The sequence below is a fragment of the Sus scrofa genome, chromosome 1, assembly GCF_054392235.1.
Source record: "Sus scrofa isolate SSC_HxYL_T2T_F1_AM1 chromosome 1, Sscrofa_HxYL_maternal_Yorkshire_Landrace_v2.0, whole genome shotgun sequence".
NCBI classification, from domain to species: domain Eukaryota; kingdom Metazoa; phylum Chordata; class Mammalia; order Artiodactyla; family Suidae; genus Sus; species Sus scrofa.
The window spans coordinates 190,734,291-190,758,251 of record NC_139383.1 but is presented as its reverse complement, the minus strand read 5'-3'; the positions used below and the strand labels follow the sequence as shown (position 1 = coordinate 190,758,251).

The following is a 23,961-nucleotide window of genomic DNA, read 5'->3' as shown; positions in this document are numbered from 1 at the left end:
ATTTAGCACACACGGTATAGGTTGTCAGGATTTGATTCAGTGTCATGTTGTATTTTTTTTTTTTAATTTTTTTTTGTCTTTTTTTTTTTTTTTTTTTTTTGCCATTTCTTGGGTCGCTCCTGCAGCATATGGAGGTTCCCAGGCTAGGGGCCTAATCAGAGCTGTAGCTGCCAGCCTGCGCCAGAGCCACAGCAACGCGGGATCCGAGCTGCATCTGCGACCTACACCACAGCTCACGGCAAAGCTGGATCGTTAACCCACTGAGCAAGGGCAGGGACAGAACCCGCAACCTCATGGTTCCTAGTCGGATTCGTTAACCACTGCGCCACGACGGGAACTCCTCATGTTATAGTTTAAATAATTTGTAGTTTAGGTGTTTTTCGTTGGTATGGTTAGATTTTTTTTTTTAAAAGACAAGAACAGTTTTCTTAATTATAGTTGATAACAATATAGTTTCAGGTATATGTTATAGTGATTCAGTATTTTGTGGCTATTTTATTTAAAGTTATTATGAAATACAGGCTGTATCCCCTGTGCTGTACAGTATATCTTTGTGGCTTTTTTATTTTATGCATATTACTTTAAAAACTTTTTATTGAAGTATAGTGGATTTACAATGATGTGTTATTTTCTGCTATATGGCAAAGTGATTCAATTTTGTATCTGTGTGTTCTTTTTCATATTCTTTTCCATTATGGCTTATCACAGGATATTACATGTAGTACAAAGTAGGACCTTGTTGTTTATCCATCTTGTATATAATCGTTTGCATCTGCTAATCTCATACTTCCAATCCTTCCCTCCACCACCTGTCTTCTCCCTGGGCAACCACAAGTCTGTTCTTTCTATCTGTGAGTCTGTTTCTTTTTCATAGATATGTTCATTTGTGTTTTATTTTAGATTCCACATATTGGTGATATCTTATGGTATTTGTCTTTCTCGTTCTGATTTATTTGGCTTACTCTGATAACCTCTAGGTTTATCCATGTTGCTACAAATGACATTATTTCATCCTTTTTGGTGGCTGGGTAGTGTACTATTTTGTGTATATATTTCATCCTTTTTGGTGGCTGGGTAGTGTACTATTTTGTGTAAATATATTTCATCCATCACATCTTCTTTATCCAGTCATCTGTCAGTGAACATGTAGGTTGTTTCCGTGTCTTGGATATTATGTGTAGTGCTGCTATGAATATTTGGGTACCTGTATCTTTTTGAATTATAGTTTTGTCTGGATATATGCCCAAGAGTGGGATTGCTGGATCATATGACAATTCTATTTTTAGGTTTTTTTTTTTTTTTTTTTGGGTCTCTTTTTTTTTGCTATTTCTTTGGGCCGCTCCCACAGCATATGGAGGTTCCCAGGCTAGGGGTCAAATCGGAGCTGTAGCTGCCGGCCTATGCCAGAGCCACAGCAACGTGGGATCTGAGCCGCGTCTGTGACCTACACCACAGCTCATGGCAACACCGGATCCTCTGTGACCTACACCACAGCTCTCGGCAACACTGGATCCTTAACCCGCTGAGCAAGGGCAGGGACCGAACCCGCAACCTCATGGTTCCTAGTCGGATTCGTTAACCACTGCGCCACAATGGGAACTCCCTATTTTTAGTTTTTTAAGGGGCTTCCATACTGTTTTCCATAATGGCTGCTTCAACTTACATTCCCACCAACAATGTAGGAGGGGTCTCTTTTCTCTACACCCTCTTCAGCATTTGTTATTTGTAGACTTTTTGTTGGTGGCCATTCTGACCAGTGTGAGGTGGTACCTCATTGTAGTTTTTAATTTGTATTTCACTGATAATTAGTGATGAGGAGCATCCTTTCATGTGCCTGTAGACCATCTATAATATACATAGTATTTGTACCTCTTAATCCCTTACTAACCCTATCATGCCCTACCCTCTTCTCTCTCCTTACTGGTAACCACTAGTCGGCTATCTATACCTATGAGTCTGTTTCTGTTTTGCTGTATTCATTTGTTTGTTATATTTTTTAGATACCATATACAAATAATAACAGTATTTGTCTTTCTCTGTCTGACTTGTTTCACTAAGCATAATACCCTCTAGTTTCATCCATGTTGCAAATGACAGAATTTCATTCATTTTTATGGCTGGGTAATATTCCACTGTATGTAAATATCACGTATTCTTTATCCATTCATTTGTTGATGGACGTTTAGGTTGTATCTCTGTTGTGGGATTTACGATAGGTGAGAATGAAGGAACTTATTAGTTCGAATCAGAATCAAAATTTTTCCTTATTGTGTTACATGAATGGACATTAGGGGGGAAAAAAGCACTTAGCCCTATGTGGACAAACTTTCAGAACATAGATATACCTTTGTTAAGTGGTAAATGTATTATGAAAGAAGCACACCATACATAAAACATGACATTGTTTGTAAACTAAATTTTTTAGTGAAATAATAGTAAAACTGTCCCCATTGTACTCAAATCTGTTGAACTCTGTTATTATTATTAATACCCAAGTCTCTAGGACATTGATGGCGATGCCACTGGTTAATTTTTTTAAAAATTATGTTATCCCAAGTCACTGTATACAATAATTTAATCTGCTCTTTGATCTGATTTTTTTTTTTTTTGTCTTTTTAGGGTCGCACCTGCAGCATATGGACGTTCCCAGGCTAGTGGTCCAATTGGAGCTGTAGCTGCTGGCCTACCCCACAGCCACAGCAACACCAGATCTGAGCCATGTTTGCGACCTACACCACAGCTCATGGCAACACCAGATCCTTAACCCACTGAGCAAGGCCAGGGATCGAACCTGTGTCCTCATGGATACTAGTCAGATTCATTTCTGCTGAGCCACGACGAGAGCTCCTTGGTCTGATTTTTTTAATTAAATGTTTAAATATTCAGAAAATGTGGAAAATGATAATGAGGATTCATGAACAACAAAAGCATTATAAATAAAATTGAAATCCTTTGTGTAATTCTCTCCAATCCTATTCCTTTTCTTCTTCCCAAAGAATAGCCACTATCTTGTATTTAGTATTTACTGTTCCTATATATTTTTTATAATGTATATACATGTACACATTCATGAACAATATGTAACATTATTTTGCACATTTTAAAGCCGTGTATACTTATGCATCATTCTGCACCTTGTTTTTTACTTAAATTGTTTCTGGTATTTGTTTGAGATGATGAGTATAACTAACCCTTGGTTTGTTTATTTTAATTGTTGTATGGTATTCCATTTTATGAATACGCCACAGTTTATCTAGTCTCTTGTTGATTAACCTTTAGGTTATATGGGGTTTTTCACTCTTGCAAATAGTGCTTATGTGAATATTCTTGTAAATATTTTTTTATAACCTGGTGATCTAGAGTATACCCAGATGTAGAATTGCTGGATGATTTAGTTTGTGTACCTTCAGTATTACGAGATGTGGTCAAATTATTTTACAAGGTGGTTGTATCAGTTTTTCTTGCACACCCCTTTTTTTTCCACAGTTTTATCCATTTGGTGTTATACTTTTGTTAGACCAAAGGGAATAAAATGGGGTTTCATTGTGTTTTAATGTTCTTTTCCCTGAATAAGAGATTAAGTATTTTTTTGTGTTCGGGGCTATTCAGTTCCATTTCTTCTGTGAATTACCTGCTTGGATATTTGTTCATTTATCTTTTAGGCTAATTGTCTTTTTCTTATTAAATTTTAGGAGACCTTTAAATAATTTTGATACTTATCTCTTGTAGGTTAAGTTGCATTGATTTATTTTTTATTTTTTATTTATTTATTTTTTGTTCAACAGGAAAGTCCAACCTTCTGAACTTGTAGGGAGTGTATGGACCAAAGAAGATAAAGAAATAAATTCTCCAAATTTATTAAAAATGATTCGTCACACCACAAATCTCACCCTCTGGTTTGAAAAGTAAGTTTTTACTTTGTCTTATTACTTAATATTATACTTCTATAATATTGTCATATATAAGCTAAAATTCTGTCTGAAAATATATTCTTCTTTTTATGTGAAGCAAGGAAATCGCTCTCTAACCTGTGACTTTTGTTTTGTTAGGTGCATTGTGGAAGCAGAAAATTTTGAGGAACGGGTGGCAGTACTGAGTAGAATTATAGAAATTCTGCAAGTTTTTCAAGATTTGAATAATTTCAATGGTGTATTGGAGATCGTCAGTGCAGTAAATTCAGTGTCAGTTTATAGACTAGATCATACCTTTGAGGTAAGTTTTAGGCTTAAATATTTTATCCTTTCGGGGGGAAATAAAATTATTGTGGAAGAGATTCCTTCTACCACAGATCTTTTTGAGTAAGTACTTTATAAATTCATTTTATTCTTTAAACACAGTGACATCATCATGTTAGAAAAACACATCACTATATACTAGTAAGCCTAGAATTCATCACAGAATATGGATTAGTGACTATTTAATTTGCTTATCTAAATGTACTGAAGTTCCAAATGAATTTTCTCAATGGTGCATTTGTTGATAGTTTCATATAAATTACAAAGAATTTTAAACATAAATATGCAAAATACTTTAATCACCTCTCATGTATAGCCAAAGAAAGAGTAACATGGAGAGAACCCTCGATAAAACTTAAATAAGATTTTTAAATTATAAAGTAGTCTCTGTTTAGTATTTGTTATCAAAAATTAAGACGATACAGAAATTATAGAAAAGTTAGAGACTTAGCCATACAAATATATTGCCTTTGGGAATGTGAACTTTAAAATCTTAGTGGAAAGTAATCTGACAGTCTAAAATTAAAATACACAGTTTTGGACTCAGAAATAAAAGCACTGCACTGTAAAGTTAAGGCACAGAGATCTAGTTTCTGCAGCATTGATTGTAGTAGCAGAAAACTAGAAGCAAGCTGTATGTTCACAAATAGAACGAGTGACTATGTTATCCTGTATCTATGGTGTAGAGTATTGATCAGCTACAGAAAAAAAGTGAATAGGATTTATATGTATTGTCTGGAAAGAATAGTTGTGATATTTAGGGGGAAAGTCATTTAAAAAATCTTTGGAATAATGAGTATTATGTAATTTCATTTTGATGTAACAAGACAGAGTTGAACAAGCATGGAGAGGAGTATGGAAGGATTCTTTTCTTAACATTGTTCTTTTTTTCCTTTTTTTTTTGCTTTTTAGGGCTACACCCACAGCATATGAAAGTTCCCAGGCTAGGAGTTGAATCAAGAGCTACAGCAGCTGGCTTATACTACAGCCACAGCAATGCGGGATCCGAGCTGTGTCTGTGACCTACACCACAGCTCACGGCAACCACGATCCCCAACCCACTGACTGAGGCCAGGGATCAAACGCACGTACTCATGGATACTAGTCAGATTCGTATCCACTGCACCACAACGGGAACTCCCTTAACATTGGCTCTTACAGTGGATTGTGATTAGAGGGGAGTAGAGGGTTAAATTACTTTCATGTATGTATTTTTCTGTTTGGGTGTTTGCATTTTATTGATTTGTATGGACTTATGTATTAAAGATATTAATAGTCAAATATTAATTATTGTCTAATAGACTAATAATTTCACATCTCATTTAGAAAACTGAATATATTCATTTTGAGAGGTTAAGCTTTAATTTCTTAAAATGTCAAATATAAGACAATATAAAAATATGTAGATGGTATAAAGAATAGAAATACAAAGAACACCTGAGTATCTGCCATCCAGTTTAAGAACCACTCCCAATTCCATCTCCTTCATTGCCACTTCAGAACCAACTACTGTGCTTAAGTTTGTGCTTATCATTCTCTTACATTTTTCTGTAGTTTTATTCTTAGTATCTCTAAACAGTATGTTGTTTCATTCTGCATGTTTCCTAATTATATATGAATATAATTCATCCAAGACTTTTTTCATGCAACATTATATTCCTAAAATTATCCATGTTGTTTCTTACAACTGTAGTTCATTCTTTTTCATAGCTATATCATACTATAAAAATAACCTTACCAAAGTTTATTTACTATTAATTAATGATCATATGACTTATTTCCATTGTGGGGTGGTTATCAGGAATATTATCATGAACATTTTCTGCATATATCTTAGTATATAAGTGCACAAATTTCTCTTAAATTGTAGACCTAAAAGTACGATTATAGGATGATAATCTAGATAATGTCAAGTTGTTTTCTCAAACAACTGTACCAGTTTATACTCCTTCCAGAAACATGAGAGAGAGCTCTTAGTTGTTCTCCATTCAACCCTTGATATTATCAGTTCTTTTAATTTTTCCAGTCTCATGGTTTGGGGTTATAATTCCTTGATTTCTAATGAGTTTGAACCTCTTTTAAGATACACATTGTCTCTTTGTATTTTGGAAGTTTTAAAACTTTTTTTGGTTGAGTTTTTCTCATGAATTTGTGTGAGTTTGGATTTTAATTCCTAGTTAGTTATAGGTGTTGTAAATATCTTTTCAGATTGAAGCTTCTGTTTTCATCATTTTTATAATGTCTTTTGATAAAAACATTCTTAATGTCACATTTACTTATTTTTTCCTTTGTAATTTGTACTTTTTGTGTCTTGTATAATAGATGCTCCTCTGTTATCTTAACATTTTCTCTTTTTCATTTAGTCCTTAATCTAGCGGGAATTGAGTTTTGAGTATGGGGAGAAGTTGGAGTCTGATTTCATTTTTTGTCCTATTTGGCTAGCCAATTGATCCCACACATTTATTGATCCATTCTTTCCCCATTGAGCTATAGTGCTAGCTGTGTCATAAATTGAGTGTCCAGAATATGTGGGCCTGTTTCTGATCCCTCTGTCCTGTTCCTTTGATGTATTCAAGTATTCCTGTGCTAGTGCCAGATGTTTAAATTACCATATTTTTACATTAGTTCATGATAAGGTATAATAAGGCAGGTCTCCGCTAATCATTCTTTTTCAAGAGTGACTTGCTCTTGACCCTTTGCTCTTATAAATTTTAGAATCAGTTTAAGTTTAGGGTTTTTTTGAGTTGTAATTTTAATAGGAATTGTAGTGATCATAATCATTTATGAACTGACATATTTACAATAATGAGCCTTCCTAACTGTGGCCATAGTACATCCATTTATTTATTCATTTAATAAAGTTTTATGGTTTTCTTGATAAAGATCTTACAGCTCTTTTGTTAGAATTATACTGTTTTTATAATGTTTTCTTTATTGCTGATATGTAGAAATGCAGTTGGCTTTTGCCTTTTGGTTTTATATCCAGCAACATTGCTAAATTCTCTCATTAACATTCTATATGTTGATTTTTTTTTAAGGTTTCTTCATGGACAGTGATTTCTTCTGCACATATTGACAGTTTTTCATTTCAGTCCCTAGACATTTATTTATTTATTTTTTATCTATGATAGTTAGGTCTTCTGTATCATGCTAAATAAAAGTTACAATGCAGTCACCAAAACTTAGAGGAAATGAATTCTATCAAGTATAATGTATGCTGTCAATTTGTGTGTGTGTGTGTAGCTATCAGGTTAAAATAATAATTTTAATAAGAAAATGTAATAATGAAAGATAAAATAAATGCTTATTTGGTTTACTAAATTTTTGTTCAGTTCTTATCTCCCTCCAAAAGCCTACTCTTTACCAAAACTTTATTATCCTTAGCCCCCAAAGGTGTTTAAGTGGAAAAATATTTGAATGCCCTGTGATTATGTTTTACTCCTATAGCTGTAACTTGAAACTCTGGCTAATCAAGATTATAACTAATAAGGTTCTGAGGAATTTTTTATTATTTAATCTCTTATTTATATTAGAAAAAACTAAGTTTTAATGTTTTATATTTATAGATAAATCATTTCTAGCAAATGCAGATAAGAATACTACTCATCTCTTAATTTTAAAAAATTATTTTTCAAGTATTTGCAAAATTTAATAGATTTGAAAGCTCTGCATCTCTAAAACATGACTGAATTGTTAAAAAAATTATACTCAATTTATTATTTTAAAGGCATTGCAGGAAAGAAAAAGGAAAATTTTGGATGAAGCTGTGGAATTAAGTCAAGATCATTTTAAAAAATATCTAGTGAAACTTAAGTCAATCAATCCACCTTGTGTGCCTTTTTTTGGTAAGTTACTAAATATAGATATATATTTTGAGGGAGTGTATGTTACATAGCCAAAAGATCCCAACCTTTAGAAGCAAATTGTCCTGATTTTAATATCTGAGCACATCCACTTTTATCATAGCTGTCTATATTGATGAATGAAACTTAAATTCTATGTGTAAACTTTATAAAATGAAGATTATGGTAATTACCTCATGGAGTTGTAAAGAGCTCTGTGGGGGTCTCGTCTGTAGGAGCAATAATCTCATTCATGAGGGCTATCCCTCATGATGTCAACACCTTTCAAAGGCTTCACCTTCTAATTGTCACATTGGGCATTAGGATTTCAACATATGAATTTTGAACATTCAAACATTCAGCCAAAGCATACACCCCAAAATGTCTCCAGACAGTCCCAAATATCTGTCCTCTTGGGGACAAAATTGCCCCCAGTTGAGAGCCACTTATTTAAAAGAAGCAGCAATTAGGAATTCCCACTGTGGCTCAGTGGAAACAAATCTGACTAGTGACCAGGAGGACACAGGTTCAATCTGTAGCCTTGCTCGGTGGGTTAAGGATCCACTGTTGCCATGAGCTGTGGTGTGGGTCGCAGATTGGCTCGGATCTGGCATTGCTATGGCTGTGGCATAAGCCAGCAGCTGCAGCCCTGATTCAACCCATAGTCTGGGTACCTCTGAATGCCGCAGGTGCAGCTCTGAAAAAAAAAAAAAAAAAGGCAGTGACTATGAAAGAGGAACTAGAAACTTTCTTCATGTCTCAAAGTGAAGAATAATTCTTTTTCTAAGTCTGAATTTCAGACTTCGGAAGAGCAGAATTAGTTTATAAACCTGTGGTCCTATTAACTAGAATTGGCTTAAAATTAATTTATTGATGAGTAATCATTTAAGATCACTGGCATTAACTATTTATAAGTAAATATTAAAATGGTCAGATTAGATTTAACACATAAATTAGGCTTTGCAAATGAGTCATCCCTTTTATTTCATACTATTAATCTAAGAAATGGCAAATTAAGCTCTTTATAAACCCTAATTTTCTTTCAATTTTGAATTGTTTCTGTGTAAAAAAATATTCTTAATGTAGAATTAATTATTAAGTGTATCAGATTTTAGTAGTAGAACTGCTGGGTTATAGGATGTCTTTCAACTTTACAAACAGTTGTTTTCCCAAATGGTTAAGTAACCAATTTAAAAATTTTTTTAAATACTTTTTTTACTAGGAATATATTTAACAAATATTCTGAAGACTGAAGAAGGGAATAATGATTTTTTAAAAAAGAAAGGGAAAGATTTAATCAATTTCAGTAAGAGGAGGAAAGTAGCTGAAATTACTGGAGAAATTCAGCAGTATCAGAATCAACCTTACTGTTTACGGATAGAACCAGAAATGAGGGTAAATATTTTCTTTCCTGTCTTTAAAAGAAAATGTGTTAAAAACTCTGCCCTCTCTAAGAAGTACCATAATCACACATTATGTGGTATTTTACTATGAAAATAATGTAATGAATTAATAATAGGTAGAAATGTTGAAAATTAGATATTTTGCACTAACAATCTGCAGTTATCAGTGGTATAGGCAGTTTGTCTTGACACAATTGCTTCTTTGTGCAAGTGGTTTAACTAACACTTCCCAAAAGTGATTGACAAGATGGAATGAAAGAAGCTTTCTAATGACCATGCAGGAAAAAGAAACTCTACTGTCACTGATTGATAGACATTTTAGACGTTTTCATATCCCAATATATACATTAGGTAATTAATCCATTTATAAGACTGTGTTTAAATAGGGGAAGGGATTGGGAGAGTGGTGTATCATATCATATATATCATATATCAATGTATGCTAGTAAAAATGATTTTTTAACATTCTCAATATTCTATTTTGAGCAATATTTTATTGGTTCTGTGGGTACTATAAGATGTAAAATATCTTCTAAATTAGAGTACATTATGGTGTTATATTTGTAGTAAGTGAATTTTACTGTATTATACTTATTTGAAATTCAGAGTATATTAGAATAAGTTCACTTTTTACATTAAAAATGGTGCTACACTTTGAGATGTAGTGTGCAGGTTGGGCATGTTGAGTGAAAATGGTTACCATTGCTCCCACCTCCTAAATTGTTAGATGGTAACTGTTCTTTGTTCCAAGTTCAAAATAAAGAACCCTAAAGTCCTAAGAAAGAGTGACCCAAAATACACCATTATGAAAATAGAGACAGATACTTTTTCTAAAGAAAATGGTCACCTGTTTCATCCCCTTCCCTCACCATTTAGCCAGCCCTCTGGGATGTGGTGCTTCATAACGTTAAGAAATGTTCTTAAAGCCCAGATTAGAGTTCACACAGTACTTCCTCCCAGAAATAATGTTAAATTGTAGTTAAGTGTAATGAAATAGTTCTTTTAGCATTCATGTCTCAGTAATTCCTAAGGGTTTTGTGGTCTGGTATAGACTTCCTACCATCATTTAAAGCATTCTTTTGAGGGTGAGGGGTAGAGAATGCTTTCATTATGATTGACCCAAAGTAAGTTTAAAATGTAGATAAATTAGCTATTCACTTTCAAACCATAGTTAACCAAATTAAATAGTGTTTAAAAATAGAGCAAAGGATGAGAAAGTCAAGATTATAACTTTATAAAAAGTCTTTCAGTTACTCTTGGTTCATATGATTTAATTAGCTAACCTGAATATTAGAACAAATTGTTGCAGTATTATTAAAGAAGTAATATAATTTTCTTGAATTGGCAGAATGTCTGAAAAATGGAAGAATTTTATACTAGAAGTTCTAAAGCTCGTTTTGCCTCTGCTGCTAAAGCCTAGAACTTATTTTTATATGTGCTTCTAAACCACTTCAAAATTTAATCAAGCTAAATCTAGTAATTTGCTTCTAAGGATTTTTTCTAAGAAGGTCATCAGAAACGTACAAAAAATTTTATATACAAAAAGGTGATAATAACAGTAACAATAATTATTATAGCAAAGAATTAGAAAGCACCTATATGTTGGAGTTTCCATCGTGGGTCAGTGGTTAACGAATCCAACTAGGGACCATGAGGTTGTGGGTTCAATCCCTGGCCTTGCTCAGTGGGTTAGGGATCAGGTGTTGCTGTGATCTGTGGTATAGGTTGCAGGCGCAGCTCGGATCTGGCGTTACTGTGGCTCTGGCGTAGGCCAGCGGCTACAGCTCCGATTCGACCCCTAGCTGGGAACCTCCATATGCTGCCGGTGCGGCCCTAGAAAAAGACAAAACAAAAACAAAAACAAAACAAAAAACCTATATGCACACCTAAAATAGAGATTAGTGAAATAAATTCTATTTATTTATTTATTTATTTATTTTTGTCTTTTTGCCATTTCCAGGGCCGCTCCCGTGGCATATGGAGGTTCCCAGGCTAGGGGTCTAATTGGAGCTGTAGCCACCAGCCTATGCCAGAGCACAGCTACGCCACAGCCACAGCAACGCCAGATCCTAGCCGCGTCTGCAACCTATATATACCACAGCTCACGGCAACACCGGATCCTTAGCCCACTGAGCAAGGCCATGGATTGAACCCGCAACCTCATGGTTCCTAGTCGGATTCATTAACCACTGAGCCACAACGGGAACTCCAATTTGTTTTTTCTTTTTTCTTTTTTTTTTGTGAAATAAATTCTAGAACACCCATTTAATGAAATACTATAGAGTTAAAATTTGTGTTAAAGTAAATAAACCATATGAAAAAAGTAACTGAATATTTTTAAAAGGTTAGAAACTATCTTGTGAACACAATTTTGCAGGAAAAAAATTGCAGTGTATGTATATGTGAATGTATTCACACATATGGTTAAAACATTGGAAAGATATTCCAATAATAAAATGTTAATAGTGAGATCTCTAGTTGGAGATATTGTTTATTTTTCTTATTGCACCTTGTTAAATGATCTAAGTTTTCTACTTAAATACTTAAATTAGAAAATCTTTTTTTGTTTTACTTTTTTTTTTTGTTTAAGACTAGTTTGGCTGCACATAGAATTTTGAGTTGACAGCGTTGTTGTTTCAATTCGGTTTATTTTATTTTATTTTATTTTTATTTATTTATTTATTTATTTTGTCTTTTTGCTATTTCTTTGGGCCGCTCCCGCGGCATATGGAGGTTCCCAGGCTAGGGGTCTAATCGGAGCTGTAGCCACCAGCCTACCCCAGAGCCACAGCAACACATGATCTGAGCCTCATCTGCAGCCTACACCACAGCTCACGGCAACGCCGGATCATTAACCCACTGAGCAAGGGCAGGGACTGAACCTGCAACCTCATGGTTCCTAGTCAGATTCGTTAACCATTGTGCCATGACGGGAACTCCCAGAAAATATTTTTTAATAAAGACAAAATTACTTTGCTAGAGGCTAGCACAAATATGTTTAAGTTTGAAATTATTCTTAAAATCACTTTTCAATAGACTTTAACCCGATTTATCTCTACTTTTTTTCTAATCATCAAAGTTTCATTGTGGATTATACCTGTAATACTGTGCAAGCACTTTTGGTAGCTAGCTTATTGCTGATGATCATTTTGTTGTTACAAAGAATCAGAATGTTAACTGGGTGATACTGAGCCATTAAGATGGTAATGATGAAAACCTGTTCATCTTCTTATTAGAACTTTAAGACTAGAATATACAAGTTTCATGGAAATGATATGGTTTTATCTGAAAATAGTTTGGAATCAGTAAACCTTGGGGACTTTTCAGACATTAGGATCTATCTGTTAATCTGTTGATATGAATTAAACTGATGAAGTAAACGTTTGAATAAAATTAAAATATGTACTTATGGATATATATTTCATTCCAGAGGTTCTTTGAAAACCTTAACCCCATGGGAAATTCTTCTGAAAAAGAGTTTACAGATTATTTGTTCAACAAGTCACTAGAAATTGAACCCCGAAATTGCAAACAGCCACCTCGATTTGTAAGTCCATTACAGTTTTGGAAAAATTTGTTTTTTAAAACAATGTTGGGAGTTCCCATGATGGCTCAGTGATTAACAACCCCAACCAGTATCCATGAGAATGCGGGTGTGATCCTTGGCCTCACTCAGTGGGTTAAGGATCCAGCATTGCCATGAGCTGTGGTGCAGGTCACAGATAGGTGTCGGATTCTGCATTGCAGTGGTTGTGGTTTAGGCCAGCAGCTGTAGCTTCCATTCCCTAGCCTGGGAACTTCCATATGCCGCAGGTGTGGCCCCAAAAGACCAAAAAAAAAAAAATGTTATCTTTAATGTTCAACAGACTTATTTCCATTAAAATTGTAATATACTTGAATAGCTATTTTTAAATGTTTTGGTTTGCATTATTATACTATTCTAAAGTTACATATAGGGTGGGGGGAAATGTCAGCATTTTAAAAAAATTTGGTTTATCCTTTATCTTAATGCCACTTAGCTATCCATTTTTTAGAAAATTTTTTTGTTAAAGTATAGTCGATTTACAATGTTGTGTCAGTTTCTGCTGTACGACAAAGTGACCCATTCATTCTTATATACATTCTTTTTCTCATATTACCTTCCATCATGTTCTATCACAAATTGGATATAGTTCCCCATGCTGTGCAGTAGGACCTCATTGCTTATCCACTCCAAATGCAATAGTTTGCATCTACTAACCCCAAACTCCCAGTCCATTCCACTCCATTCCCTTCCTGCTTGGCAACCACAAGTCTGTTCTCTATGTCTGTGACTCTGTTTCTGTTTTGTAGATAGGTTTATTTGTGCCTCATTTAGATTCCACATATAAGGGATATCATATGGTATTTGTCTTTCTCTTTCTGACTTAACTTCATTTAGTATGAGACTCTCTAGTTGCACCCATGTTGCTGCAAATGGCATTATTTCTTTCTTTTTCATGGCTGAGTAGTAGTCCTTTGTGTATATGAACCACATCTTAGTCCATTCATCTGTTAATGGACATTTAGGTTGTTTCCATGTCTTGGTTGTTGTGAATAGGGCCACTTTGAACATAGGGGTGCATGTATCTTTTTTTTTTTTTTTTTAGGGCTGCACCTACAGCATATGGAAGTTCCCAGGCTAGGGGTCAAATTGGAGCTGCACCTGCTAGCCTACACCACAACCACAGCAACACCAGATCCTAGCTGTATCTGTGACCTACACCATAGTTCATGGCAACGCCAGATCCTTAATCCACTGAATGGGGCTAGGGATTGAACCTGCATCCTCATGTCAGGTTTGTTACCACTGAGCCACAGCAGGAATTCCCCCATCTATCTTTTTGAATTGTAGTTTTGTCTGGATATATGCCCAGAAGTGGGAGTGATGGATCATATGGTAGTTCTGTATTCAGTTTTCTGAGGAACCTCCATACTCTGTTTTCTGTAGTGGTTGTGACAATTTATATTCCCTCTGACAGTGAAGGAGGGTTCCCTTTTCTCCACCCACTCTCCAGCATTTGTTATTTGTAGACTTATTAATTATGGCCATTCTGACCAGTGTGAGGTGGCACCTCATTGTAGTTATTGGTCCATTTTTAATTCTTCCTAGTATATGGGGAAAAGCCGTGCGAAAGGGGAACCTAAATGACAAGTAGCTGATGGAACAGAAAGTGAAAAGACCTGGGAAGGAATAAGGAGATATATTATGGTTCTTCTGGCTTGACCATGATTCTGAGCACCACTCTTCGTAGTTACCACTGGAACCCACTTCTTTCCCTAAAATTTTCCACTGCAGTTTCTTGCTGCTCTTGGGTTTTCAGTGACACCAGAAGTAGTAGAAGAGCACTTCTAAGTAGCTGAAAGCAAGCATGATGTGGAAGGAGGTAAAACATTTATAACCCACCAACTTTAGGCCAGGCAATTTCATGTTATCTTATCTCCACAACAACTGTATGATATTGATCTTACTTTCATTTTACAAACATAAAAACTGAGGCTCAGAGGAGATAACTTTTTCGAAGCTGCTTAGCTAGATATGGGTACGCTTGAGGTTTTAGCTCAGGTTGTCTGAATTTTATGCATTTTCATTAGGTTATTACCACTGTGAGAATTTTTTAAAGGGACCTAAAGTTGAAGGTGGGAGACAATGATAGCAATTTTTTCCAAAGACTTTAAAGTGCCATTGTAGAGGTGGGTCATTTATTATTAGGAAGAAGAAAAGGTCTTTTTTTCCCCTAAAGCACCTACCATAATATGTTGCATATATTATGCCCACAGTAAATATTTTAAAATTGATATCATTGTCCTAAAGTTTAGGTTCAAGTGTTTGGGGAGCAGACTGTTGTTTTCAAACAGATTTTCTTTCTGCAGTATGAAAAGAGGTTTTCTTATATTCAAGTCTAGCTTAAAATCAAGCCAATCAAATCCAAAGTGTTCTAGTAGAATGTTACATACGGTCCTTGCAGAGTGGCATTTATTGTAACTCTTTTAACTATATGCTAAGTATTAGTAAGATAGTGCTAAATCATAAAATATAAAGTACATGCAAATTAGTAATGGTAATTGTATTTGCTTTTCCTAGCCTAGGAAATCAACTTTCTCTTTAAAATCTCCTGGAATAAGGCCTAATACAGGCCGACATGGCTCTACCTCAGGTACTTTACGAGGCCATCCAACACCATTAGAAAGAGAACCATGTAAAATAAGCTTTAGTCGGATTGCTGAAACAGACCTTGAATCAACAGTGTCAGCACCAACCTCTCCAAACACACCATCTACTCCACCAGTATCTGCTTCTTCAGACCTTAGTGTGTTTTTAGATGTGGATCTCAACAGTTCCTGTGGTATGTATTTGATATAAACTATTTGGCTAAAAAAAAAAAAGGAATCTCATGTTTCAGATAATTCTTTTCATTATTTTAGTGAGGAAATTGTATTATCCTTTGCAGACTATATTAGTATGAAAAGCGACATCTAAATATGAAAATAGTGATTAACACAGGGGAGTAAATATGATTTGTGCATTGTTTTTACACTTTGTTTTCTAATTCATTCAACAAAGATTTATTTAGAACCTTTTGGGGCCCCACTTCTACTCTAAAGGGAGCAGTAGACAATGAAAAAGAGAATGAAACCAGTAAGTTCTGTGAAGGAAATTTAAAAAGAGACTGATAGGGAACTATTTCTGCTGAGAAAGGAAAAATATTCCTGGTACAAAGTATACCAAGTTCATTCTTTAAAAACTAACACAGCAAAAGATGTTGATGAAATTCCGGACTCTGTATATTAATATATATGTTACTTAAAGCAAATATTTTAAAAATAAAACCAAATTAATTTTTCTCATTCCAATAGGAAGCAATAGCATCTTTGCTCCAGTCCTCTTGCCACATTCAAGTAAGTAAGAATTTGAGTTGAGTCTAATGAAATGACTATAAAGATAATAATTGAGTGATTAAAATTGTATGTGAATATTTTTGATTTTAGCAACATTTTAAAAATTTAAGAAACAAATGAAATTCTTACAAATGAATTATTTGCTTACAACTAGGTACTGTTTAAACTCTACTGTAGTTTGTTTTCATTATTTTCTAACCTATCTATGTTCCAGGGGTTGTATGACATTGAACAAATTCCTTAGCATCTCTTAATTTAAGAATCAAATGAGACAAGTATGTAGAGCACCTAGCATACTGAATGAGCAGCGATTTCATAGCAGTTGCCTCTCCTTTTCCCCACTACTTCTGATTCATTTTCCTGAATGGATAATACTATGTTAATCAATTTCCCAAGATAGCCTTGATTACTTATTTCTTTTCATGAGCCTTTTAGATTAAAGCAGCATTTCTGCTTTTAACTATCTGCCATTCTTAATTATATCATGACATAAATACCGTCACCTCAGAGTTCCCATTGTAGCACAGTGGAAACAAATCCCGCTAGTATCCATGAGGATGTGAATTCAATCCCTTGCCCTGCTCAGTGGGTCGGGGATCCGGCATTGCCATGAGCAGTGGTGTGGATCGAAAACTCTGCTTGGGTCTGGTGTTGCTGTGGCTGTGGTGTAGGCTGGCAGATGTAGATATGATTCGACCCCTAGCCTGGGAACCTCCATGTGCCGTGGGTGCGGCCCTAAAAAGCAGAAAAAAAAAAAAAAAAAAATACTGTCGCCTCTTTTCCTGTGGTCATTTATCTAAAACAAAATAACCCAAAGGGACACAGCAGCTTCAGGAATAATTCCCATGGAGAACTTCTGCTTCTATCATAGTAAAATGTGTATCATTTAGATAGTATCAAGAGAGTGCCTGTTTTGTGAGAAAAGTAAGTTTATTCTTTTAAATATTTAATTCTTTTTTTTTTCCTTTTTAGGGCCACACCCAAGGCACATGGAAGTTCCCAGGCAAGGGGTCAAATCAGAGCTACAGCTGTCAGCCCATGCCACAGCCACAGCAATACAAGATTCAAGCCACATCTGAGACCTACACCGCAGCTCATGGTGACGCCAGATGCTTTACCCACTGAGCAGGGCCAGGGATCAAACCTGCATCCTCGTGGATACTAGTCAGGTTCATTACCACTGAGCCACAAGGGGAACTCCTAAATATTTAATTCTTTAATTTTAAAATGTTTATCATGATGATATATGTGTTGAAAAGGCAAATACTGCTAAAAACTTGAAATTAACAGAGGAGTTTTCTACCCCGTGTCTCCTCACCACTTTTCCTGTTCTCCAGTGATACTTCCACATTTTTAAATTATGTTTTTATATTTCTCTTTCTCTTGAATCATTTATTTTAGGCAGTATTTACCTGTTTCTTTCTGTGGTATATGTGTATTTCACTCTTTAGTATATTTACCACATTTGGGGAAAATATTATTCATTGCTCAGTCAAAGAGTGTATATTATGATGATGCTTCATTTCTTATACAGCTGTGTTTCCTGAAGTTAAGAGTAGCTTCATTAATCGTTAGGATTTTTGTTTGTTAGTTTTTTTTAAACCTCTGTTGCTAAGTCCTTCCACATCCTCTTACAGCACAGTTTTCCATTAAGTCAGACCATTTAAGGAAGTTTTCAAGATTTTTTTTTTTTTTTTTTTCTTTTTTGGATGCCCCTCAGCATATGGAGATCTCAGGCCAGGGATCAGATCTGAGATACAGTTGCAACCTACATCACAGCTGTGGCAGTGTCGGATCCTTTAACCCACTGTGTGGGCTAGGGATCAAACCTTCATCTTGGTGCTGCAGAGATGCCAATGATCCCATTGCCCCATAGCAGGAACTGCTAGCAGGAATTTTTTTTTTTTTTGCTTTTTAACTTGGAAACTTCCTTGCTGATACTGTGTTATCATCCTGCTCCAGTTAGGACTGGTTGCTATCCTGTCCTCTGACCCAGCTGAAATCCTTGAACTTTCTTTTGTTGTCATCCCAGAAATTCCCTTCATCTCTCTCTCTCGTGTTGGATCCTTATTTTGGTAGGTACATCCTCCGGTAGCTACTTGAGAAAGGATACATAGAATATAAGTTTTTAAGTTCTTACATTTCTGAAACTGTAATTACACATTTAATTATTAATAGTTTGGCTGGATATAGAATATTAAATCATTTTCACTCAGAATCTTTAAGGCATTTTCCTGCCATCTTCTACCTTCCATACTTCCTGTTTAGAAATCTGATACCAGAGTTCTCGTCGTGGCTCAGCAGTAATGAACATGACTAGTATCCGTGAGGATGCAGATTTGATCCCTTGCCTTGCTCAGTGGTTAAGGATCCAGCATTGCCATGAGCTATGGTGTAGGTCACAGATGTGGCTCGGATCTGGAGTTGCTGTGGCTGTGGTGTAGGCTGGCATCTGCAGCTCTCATTTGACCCCTAGCCTGGGATCCTCTATAAGGGCAAAAAAAAAAAAAAAAAAAAAAAAAAGTCTGATACCATTCACTCATAAACTGTTCGTGCATAATTTTAAATGCCTATTATATGCAGGCACTGTTATAGGTATGAGAGAAATGGCACTGAACAAAATAGACAAAAATCCTTTTGTCAATAACCTTACATTCTTTTTTAAATTATTTTTTCAGATTATAGGAGTTCTCTCTTGGGCACAATGGGTTAAGAATCTGACTGCAGCGACTCAAGTTGCTGTGGAGCTGCCATTTTGATCCCTGGCCCGTGTAGTGGGTTAAAGGACCTGATGTTGCCACAGGTGTAAGTCACAGCTGTGGCTCAGATTCATTCTCAGACTAGGGAACTTCCATATGCCGCAGGTGCAGCCCTAAAAAGAAGAAAAAGTTATAGTAGATTTATATCATTGTGCTAATTTTTGCTGTACAGCAGTGTGACGTAGTTATACATATGTATACTTTTAAAAAAATTCCTTTCCATTATGATTTATATTAGGAGATTGGATATAGTTCCCTGTGCTATACAGCAGGACCTCGTTGCCTATCCATTCCAAATAAAATAGTTTGTATTTACTACCCTCAAACTCTGTTTAGCCCTGTCCCTCCCTTTCTCCCCCTTAGCCACCACAAATCAGTTCTCTGTATCTGTGAGTCTGTTTCTGTTCTGCAGATGGGTTCATTTGTGCCATATTTTAGATTCCACACGTAAGTGATATCATATGGTAGTTATCTTTCTCCTTGATTTATTTCACTTAGTATGAGAATCTCTGGTTGAATTCATGTTGCTGCAGATGGCATTATTTTGTTCTTTTTTATGGCTGAGTAGTATTCATTGTGTATATGTAATCTGTTCATATTAATGGACATTTAGGTCGTTGCCAAGTCTTGACTGTTGTGAATAATACTGCAGTGAATATTGGGGTACATATGCCCCTTTGAATCACTGTTTTGTCCACATATATGCCCAGGAGTGGGATTGCTGGATCATATGTATAATCGTACATTCTTAATCCTCTTTTTTTGAAAACTGGAGTTTACTTACTGTAGTAAAGGGACCCAAAAATACAGTGCCTTAAATGAAATAGAAGGTTATTTCTCAGAATAGCCAGGGCAAGTAGACAAGTCTGCTTTATAAGCTAGCAGGGCAATCCAGGATGCTCAAAACGTGAGTTCCATCTCTGAGTCTTAAGCAACTGATTCAAGTTATTACCCTTTTCCTTCCATCAGGAACATGGAGGGCAAGGAGTTTTGTTAAAAAAAACTTGATCTGGGAGTTGTGCATATCACTCTTGCTCTCATCCCATTGGGTAAAACTTAGTCACATGGGCACTGCTACAAGGGAGGCCTTTTTGTCTTGCTAAAATTCATGGCATTCTCTTACTAAAAGAAGAAAGAGAAGGGTGTGCTGGAGGACAGAAGTCTCTGCCACATTATATTCAAGGAACTTTTAGGATCTTTTCTTTATTTGTAATGATCTATATATATTCACAATGATCTACTTTGATGTGGGTCTTTTTTCATTTTGTTGCCTATTTAATGAACTATGTATGTATGTATTTATGTATGTATTTAATGGCTGGCCCCATGGCATATGGAAGTTCCTAGACTAGGGATCAAATCCAAGCTACAGCCGCAACCTGCTCTGCAGCTGTGACCTGTGCCATGGCTAGGCAATGCCAGTTCCTTAACTCACTTCACTGGGCTGGGGATTGAACCTACACCTTTGCAGTGACTTGAGCCACTGCAGTCAGATTCTTAACCCACTGCACCACAGTGGAAACTCCTTAATGAACCTTTTATATTTAGAGATTCACATCTTTAATTTCTAGAAATTGTTCCTGTATTGTTTTGTTAATAATTTCTTCCTTGCCATTTTCTCCGATTTCCTTTTTGGAGCTTCTTTTCCTTACTGTACATCCTAGATTAATCGTCTGTTTCTTATCTCCTATTGTCCATCTCTTTGTTCTGTTTTCTGGGAGATTTCTAGAAGACTACAATAGCGATAGCACCAGATCCTTAACCTGTTGAGCCAGCAGGAAACTCCATGCTGTTATTATATCATCCTATTCTGGTGTCATTTTTCAGTTTTTTGGTGTTTTTTGTTTATTTGTTTGTTTTTTGTCTTTTGTCTTTTTAGGGCCACACCTGCGGCACATGGAGGTTCCAAGGCTAGGAGTTAAATTGGAGCTGCAGTTGCCAGCCTGCACCACAGCCCACAGCCACAGTAATGCCAGATCTGAGCAGCATCTGTGACCTACACCACAGCTCACTGCAACGCCAGATTCTTAACCCGCTGAGCGAGGGCAGGGATCGAACCCACAACTTGATGCTTCCTAGTTGGATTCGTTTCCGCTGGGCCACGATGGTAACTAGAAAAAGTCCCTTTTTCAGTTTGTGAAAAAATGTTGTTCCTGGGGAGTTCCTGTCATGGCTCAGCGGAAACAAATCCAACTAATATCCACGAAGATGTGGGTTTGATCCCTGGCCCCACCCAGTGGGTTAAGCATCTGACGTTGCCATGCTATAGTACAGGTTGAAATCTCGGCTGGGATTTCATGTTGCTGTGGCTGTGGTGTAGGCCAGCAGCTGCAGCTGCCATTGGATCCCTAGCCTGGAAACTTCCACATGCCACGGGTGCGGCCCTAAAAAAAAAACAAACAATTTGTTTCTGGTATTGTTTCTTCTCTGAGTTTCTTTTCTCTATTAGTTATGGTCTGTTGTCTTCCATATTGGAGGCCTTCCTTTCTTGTTTGGTATTCTTAGCTTTCTGTTCATATTTTAGAGCGAGGCAGTATAAACTGATGGGAAGTGCTATACATGGGCAGAGCTTGTTGACTTGTGCATTTCACTGTAGAGTAATACAGTGATGAGAATTTTTTTACTTAGGTAATCCCCAAATGTCAGAATCTATGAGACCTTTTCTCTAAGAGTATTTAGTTTCTCCAAAGAAAGATCTCTGGATCTTCTGCCTGAGAGGTGTCTGCATTTAGTTGAAAATCTGTGTTTTCAACACAAACAAGTATTCCCAAGTCTAAAATTTCAATTGTCCAGAGAATAAAAACCCCAGCTTTCTGCAGTGGTAGAAACATGGTGGTTTCCTGGCCTAAGTAGAGAATATGGATTTGGGTTCTACTTGCCCCTTATATAGACTTAATCATGTCTTACCTTTTCATACCAATGCCTTCCACTGTCCAAGTGCCTTTAATTCCTGATCCCTCTTTTGGTTCTATGGGGGTAAATATGCTGCTGTTTGTTGGCCCCACTGACTGTAGACATTTGGGCTTCATCTTCCTCCATTTGTCTCCTTCATGTACCTTGTAGTCCACATTCATGTATTAAAGCTTTGGGATTCAGATATTTCCTGGCTTCACTGAAGTTTGTGTATGTTTCTTACTTCCCTTGTTGTTTAGCAGTGGAAATATTTTTGTTATATATGTTAGTTCCTAGTGTTTCTGTAACAAAGCACCACAAACTGAGTGGCTTAAAGTCTAGTTCTCGTGGCTGGAAGCCCTAAATCAAGGTATTGGCAGGGCCATACTCCCTCAGCAGTGTGTAAGATAGAATCTTTCCTTGCCTCTTCTGGCTTCTGGCATTTACTGGCAATCTGTGGCATCCTTTGGTTTGTAGATATATCACTTTGATCTCTGCCTTTATTGTCACATGATCATCTTATTCTTGTATCTCATTGTCTCTTCTGTTTTATTAAAGACCCAATCATACAGAATTAGGGCTCACTTTCATCCTAACTTGATTACATATCTATAAAGACTGTATTTCCAAATACAGTCACATTTATAAGTACTGGGGTTAGGATTTGTTGCGGGGAGAGGGGACGTACAAAATTCAACCCGTAACACTATGTCGTTTTATTTTTAGGTTTTTTTAAATTTTTTAGAAAATATAATGATTTTTTTTTTTCCATTATACCTGGTTTGCAGTGTTCTGTCAATTTTCTGCTGTACAGCAAGGGGACCCAGTTACACATACATGTATAGATTCTTTCTTCTCACATTATCATGCTCCATCATAAGTGACTAGACATAGTTCCCAGTGCTACACAGCAGGATCTCATTGCTTATCCATTCCAAAGGCAATAGTCTGCCTCTATTAATCCCAAGCTCCCAATCCATCCCACTCCCTTCCTCTCCCCCTTGGCAACCACAAGTCAATTCTCCAAGTCTATGATTTTCTTTTCTGTGGAAAAGTTCATTTGTGCCATGTATTATATTCCAGAGATAAGGGATATCATATGGTATCTGTTTTTCTCTTTCTGACTTACTTCACTCAGTATGAGAGTCTCTAGTTCCATCCAGGTGGCTCCAAATGGCATTATTTTGTTCTTTTTAATGGCTGAGTAGTAGTCCATTGTGTATATACACCACCTCTTCCTAATCCAATTATCTGTTGATAGACATTTAGGTTGTTTCCGTGTCTTGGCTATTGTGAATAGTGCTACAGTGAACATGAGGGTGCATATGTCTTTTTCAAGGAAAGTTTTGTCCAGATATATGTCCAAGAGTGGGATTGTTGGGTCATATGGTAGTTCTATGTGTAGTTTTCTAAGGTACCTCCATACTGTTCTCCGTAGTGGTTGTACCAGCTTGCATTCCCACCAACAGTGCAGGAGGGTTCCCTTTTCTCCACACCCCCTACAGCATTTGTTATTTGTGGATTTATTAATGATGGCCATTCTGACTGGTGTGAGGTAGTATCTCATGGTAATTTTGATTTGCATTTCTCTAATCATCAGGGATGTTGAGCATTGTTTCAAGTGCTTGTTAGCCATCTGTATATGTTCCTTGGAGAAATGTCTATTCAGGTCTTTTGCCCATTTTTCCATTGGGTTGTTGGCTTTTTTTGCTGTTGAGTTGTCTAAGTTGTTTGTATGTTTTAGAGATTAAGCCCTTGTCCGTTGTATCGTTTGAAACTATTTTCTCCCATTCTGTGTGTTATCTTTTTGTTTTTGGTTTCCTTTGCTGTACAAAAACTTGTCAGTTTGATAAGGTCCCATTGGTTTATTTATGCTTTCATTTCTGTTGCTTTGGGAGACTGACCTGAGCAA

General features: G+C 36.1%; 1 protein-coding gene across 3 annotated transcripts in view; it reads left to right on the top strand.

Annotated features, from left to right (window-relative positions):
• Positions 1-23,961, top strand: part of SOS2 (SOS Ras/Rho guanine nucleotide exchange factor 2) — a 107,667-nt gene that overhangs the window by 70,847 nt on the left and 12,859 nt on the right. For all 3 annotated transcript variants that reach the window (XM_084980926.1, XM_084980937.1, XM_021101439.2), the window contains 7 exons: positions 3,786-3,905; positions 4,050-4,212; positions 7,963-8,080; positions 9,300-9,472; positions 12,911-13,027; positions 15,584-15,845; positions 16,357-16,398. In XM_084980926.1, coding sequence (XP_084837052.1) covers positions 3,786-3,905; positions 4,050-4,212; positions 7,963-8,080; positions 9,300-9,472; positions 12,911-13,027; positions 15,584-15,845; positions 16,357-16,398 — 995 coding nt within the window. The remainder of the gene's footprint in view (positions 1-3,785; positions 3,906-4,049; positions 4,213-7,962; positions 8,081-9,299; positions 9,473-12,910; positions 13,028-15,583; positions 15,846-16,356; positions 16,399-23,961) is intronic.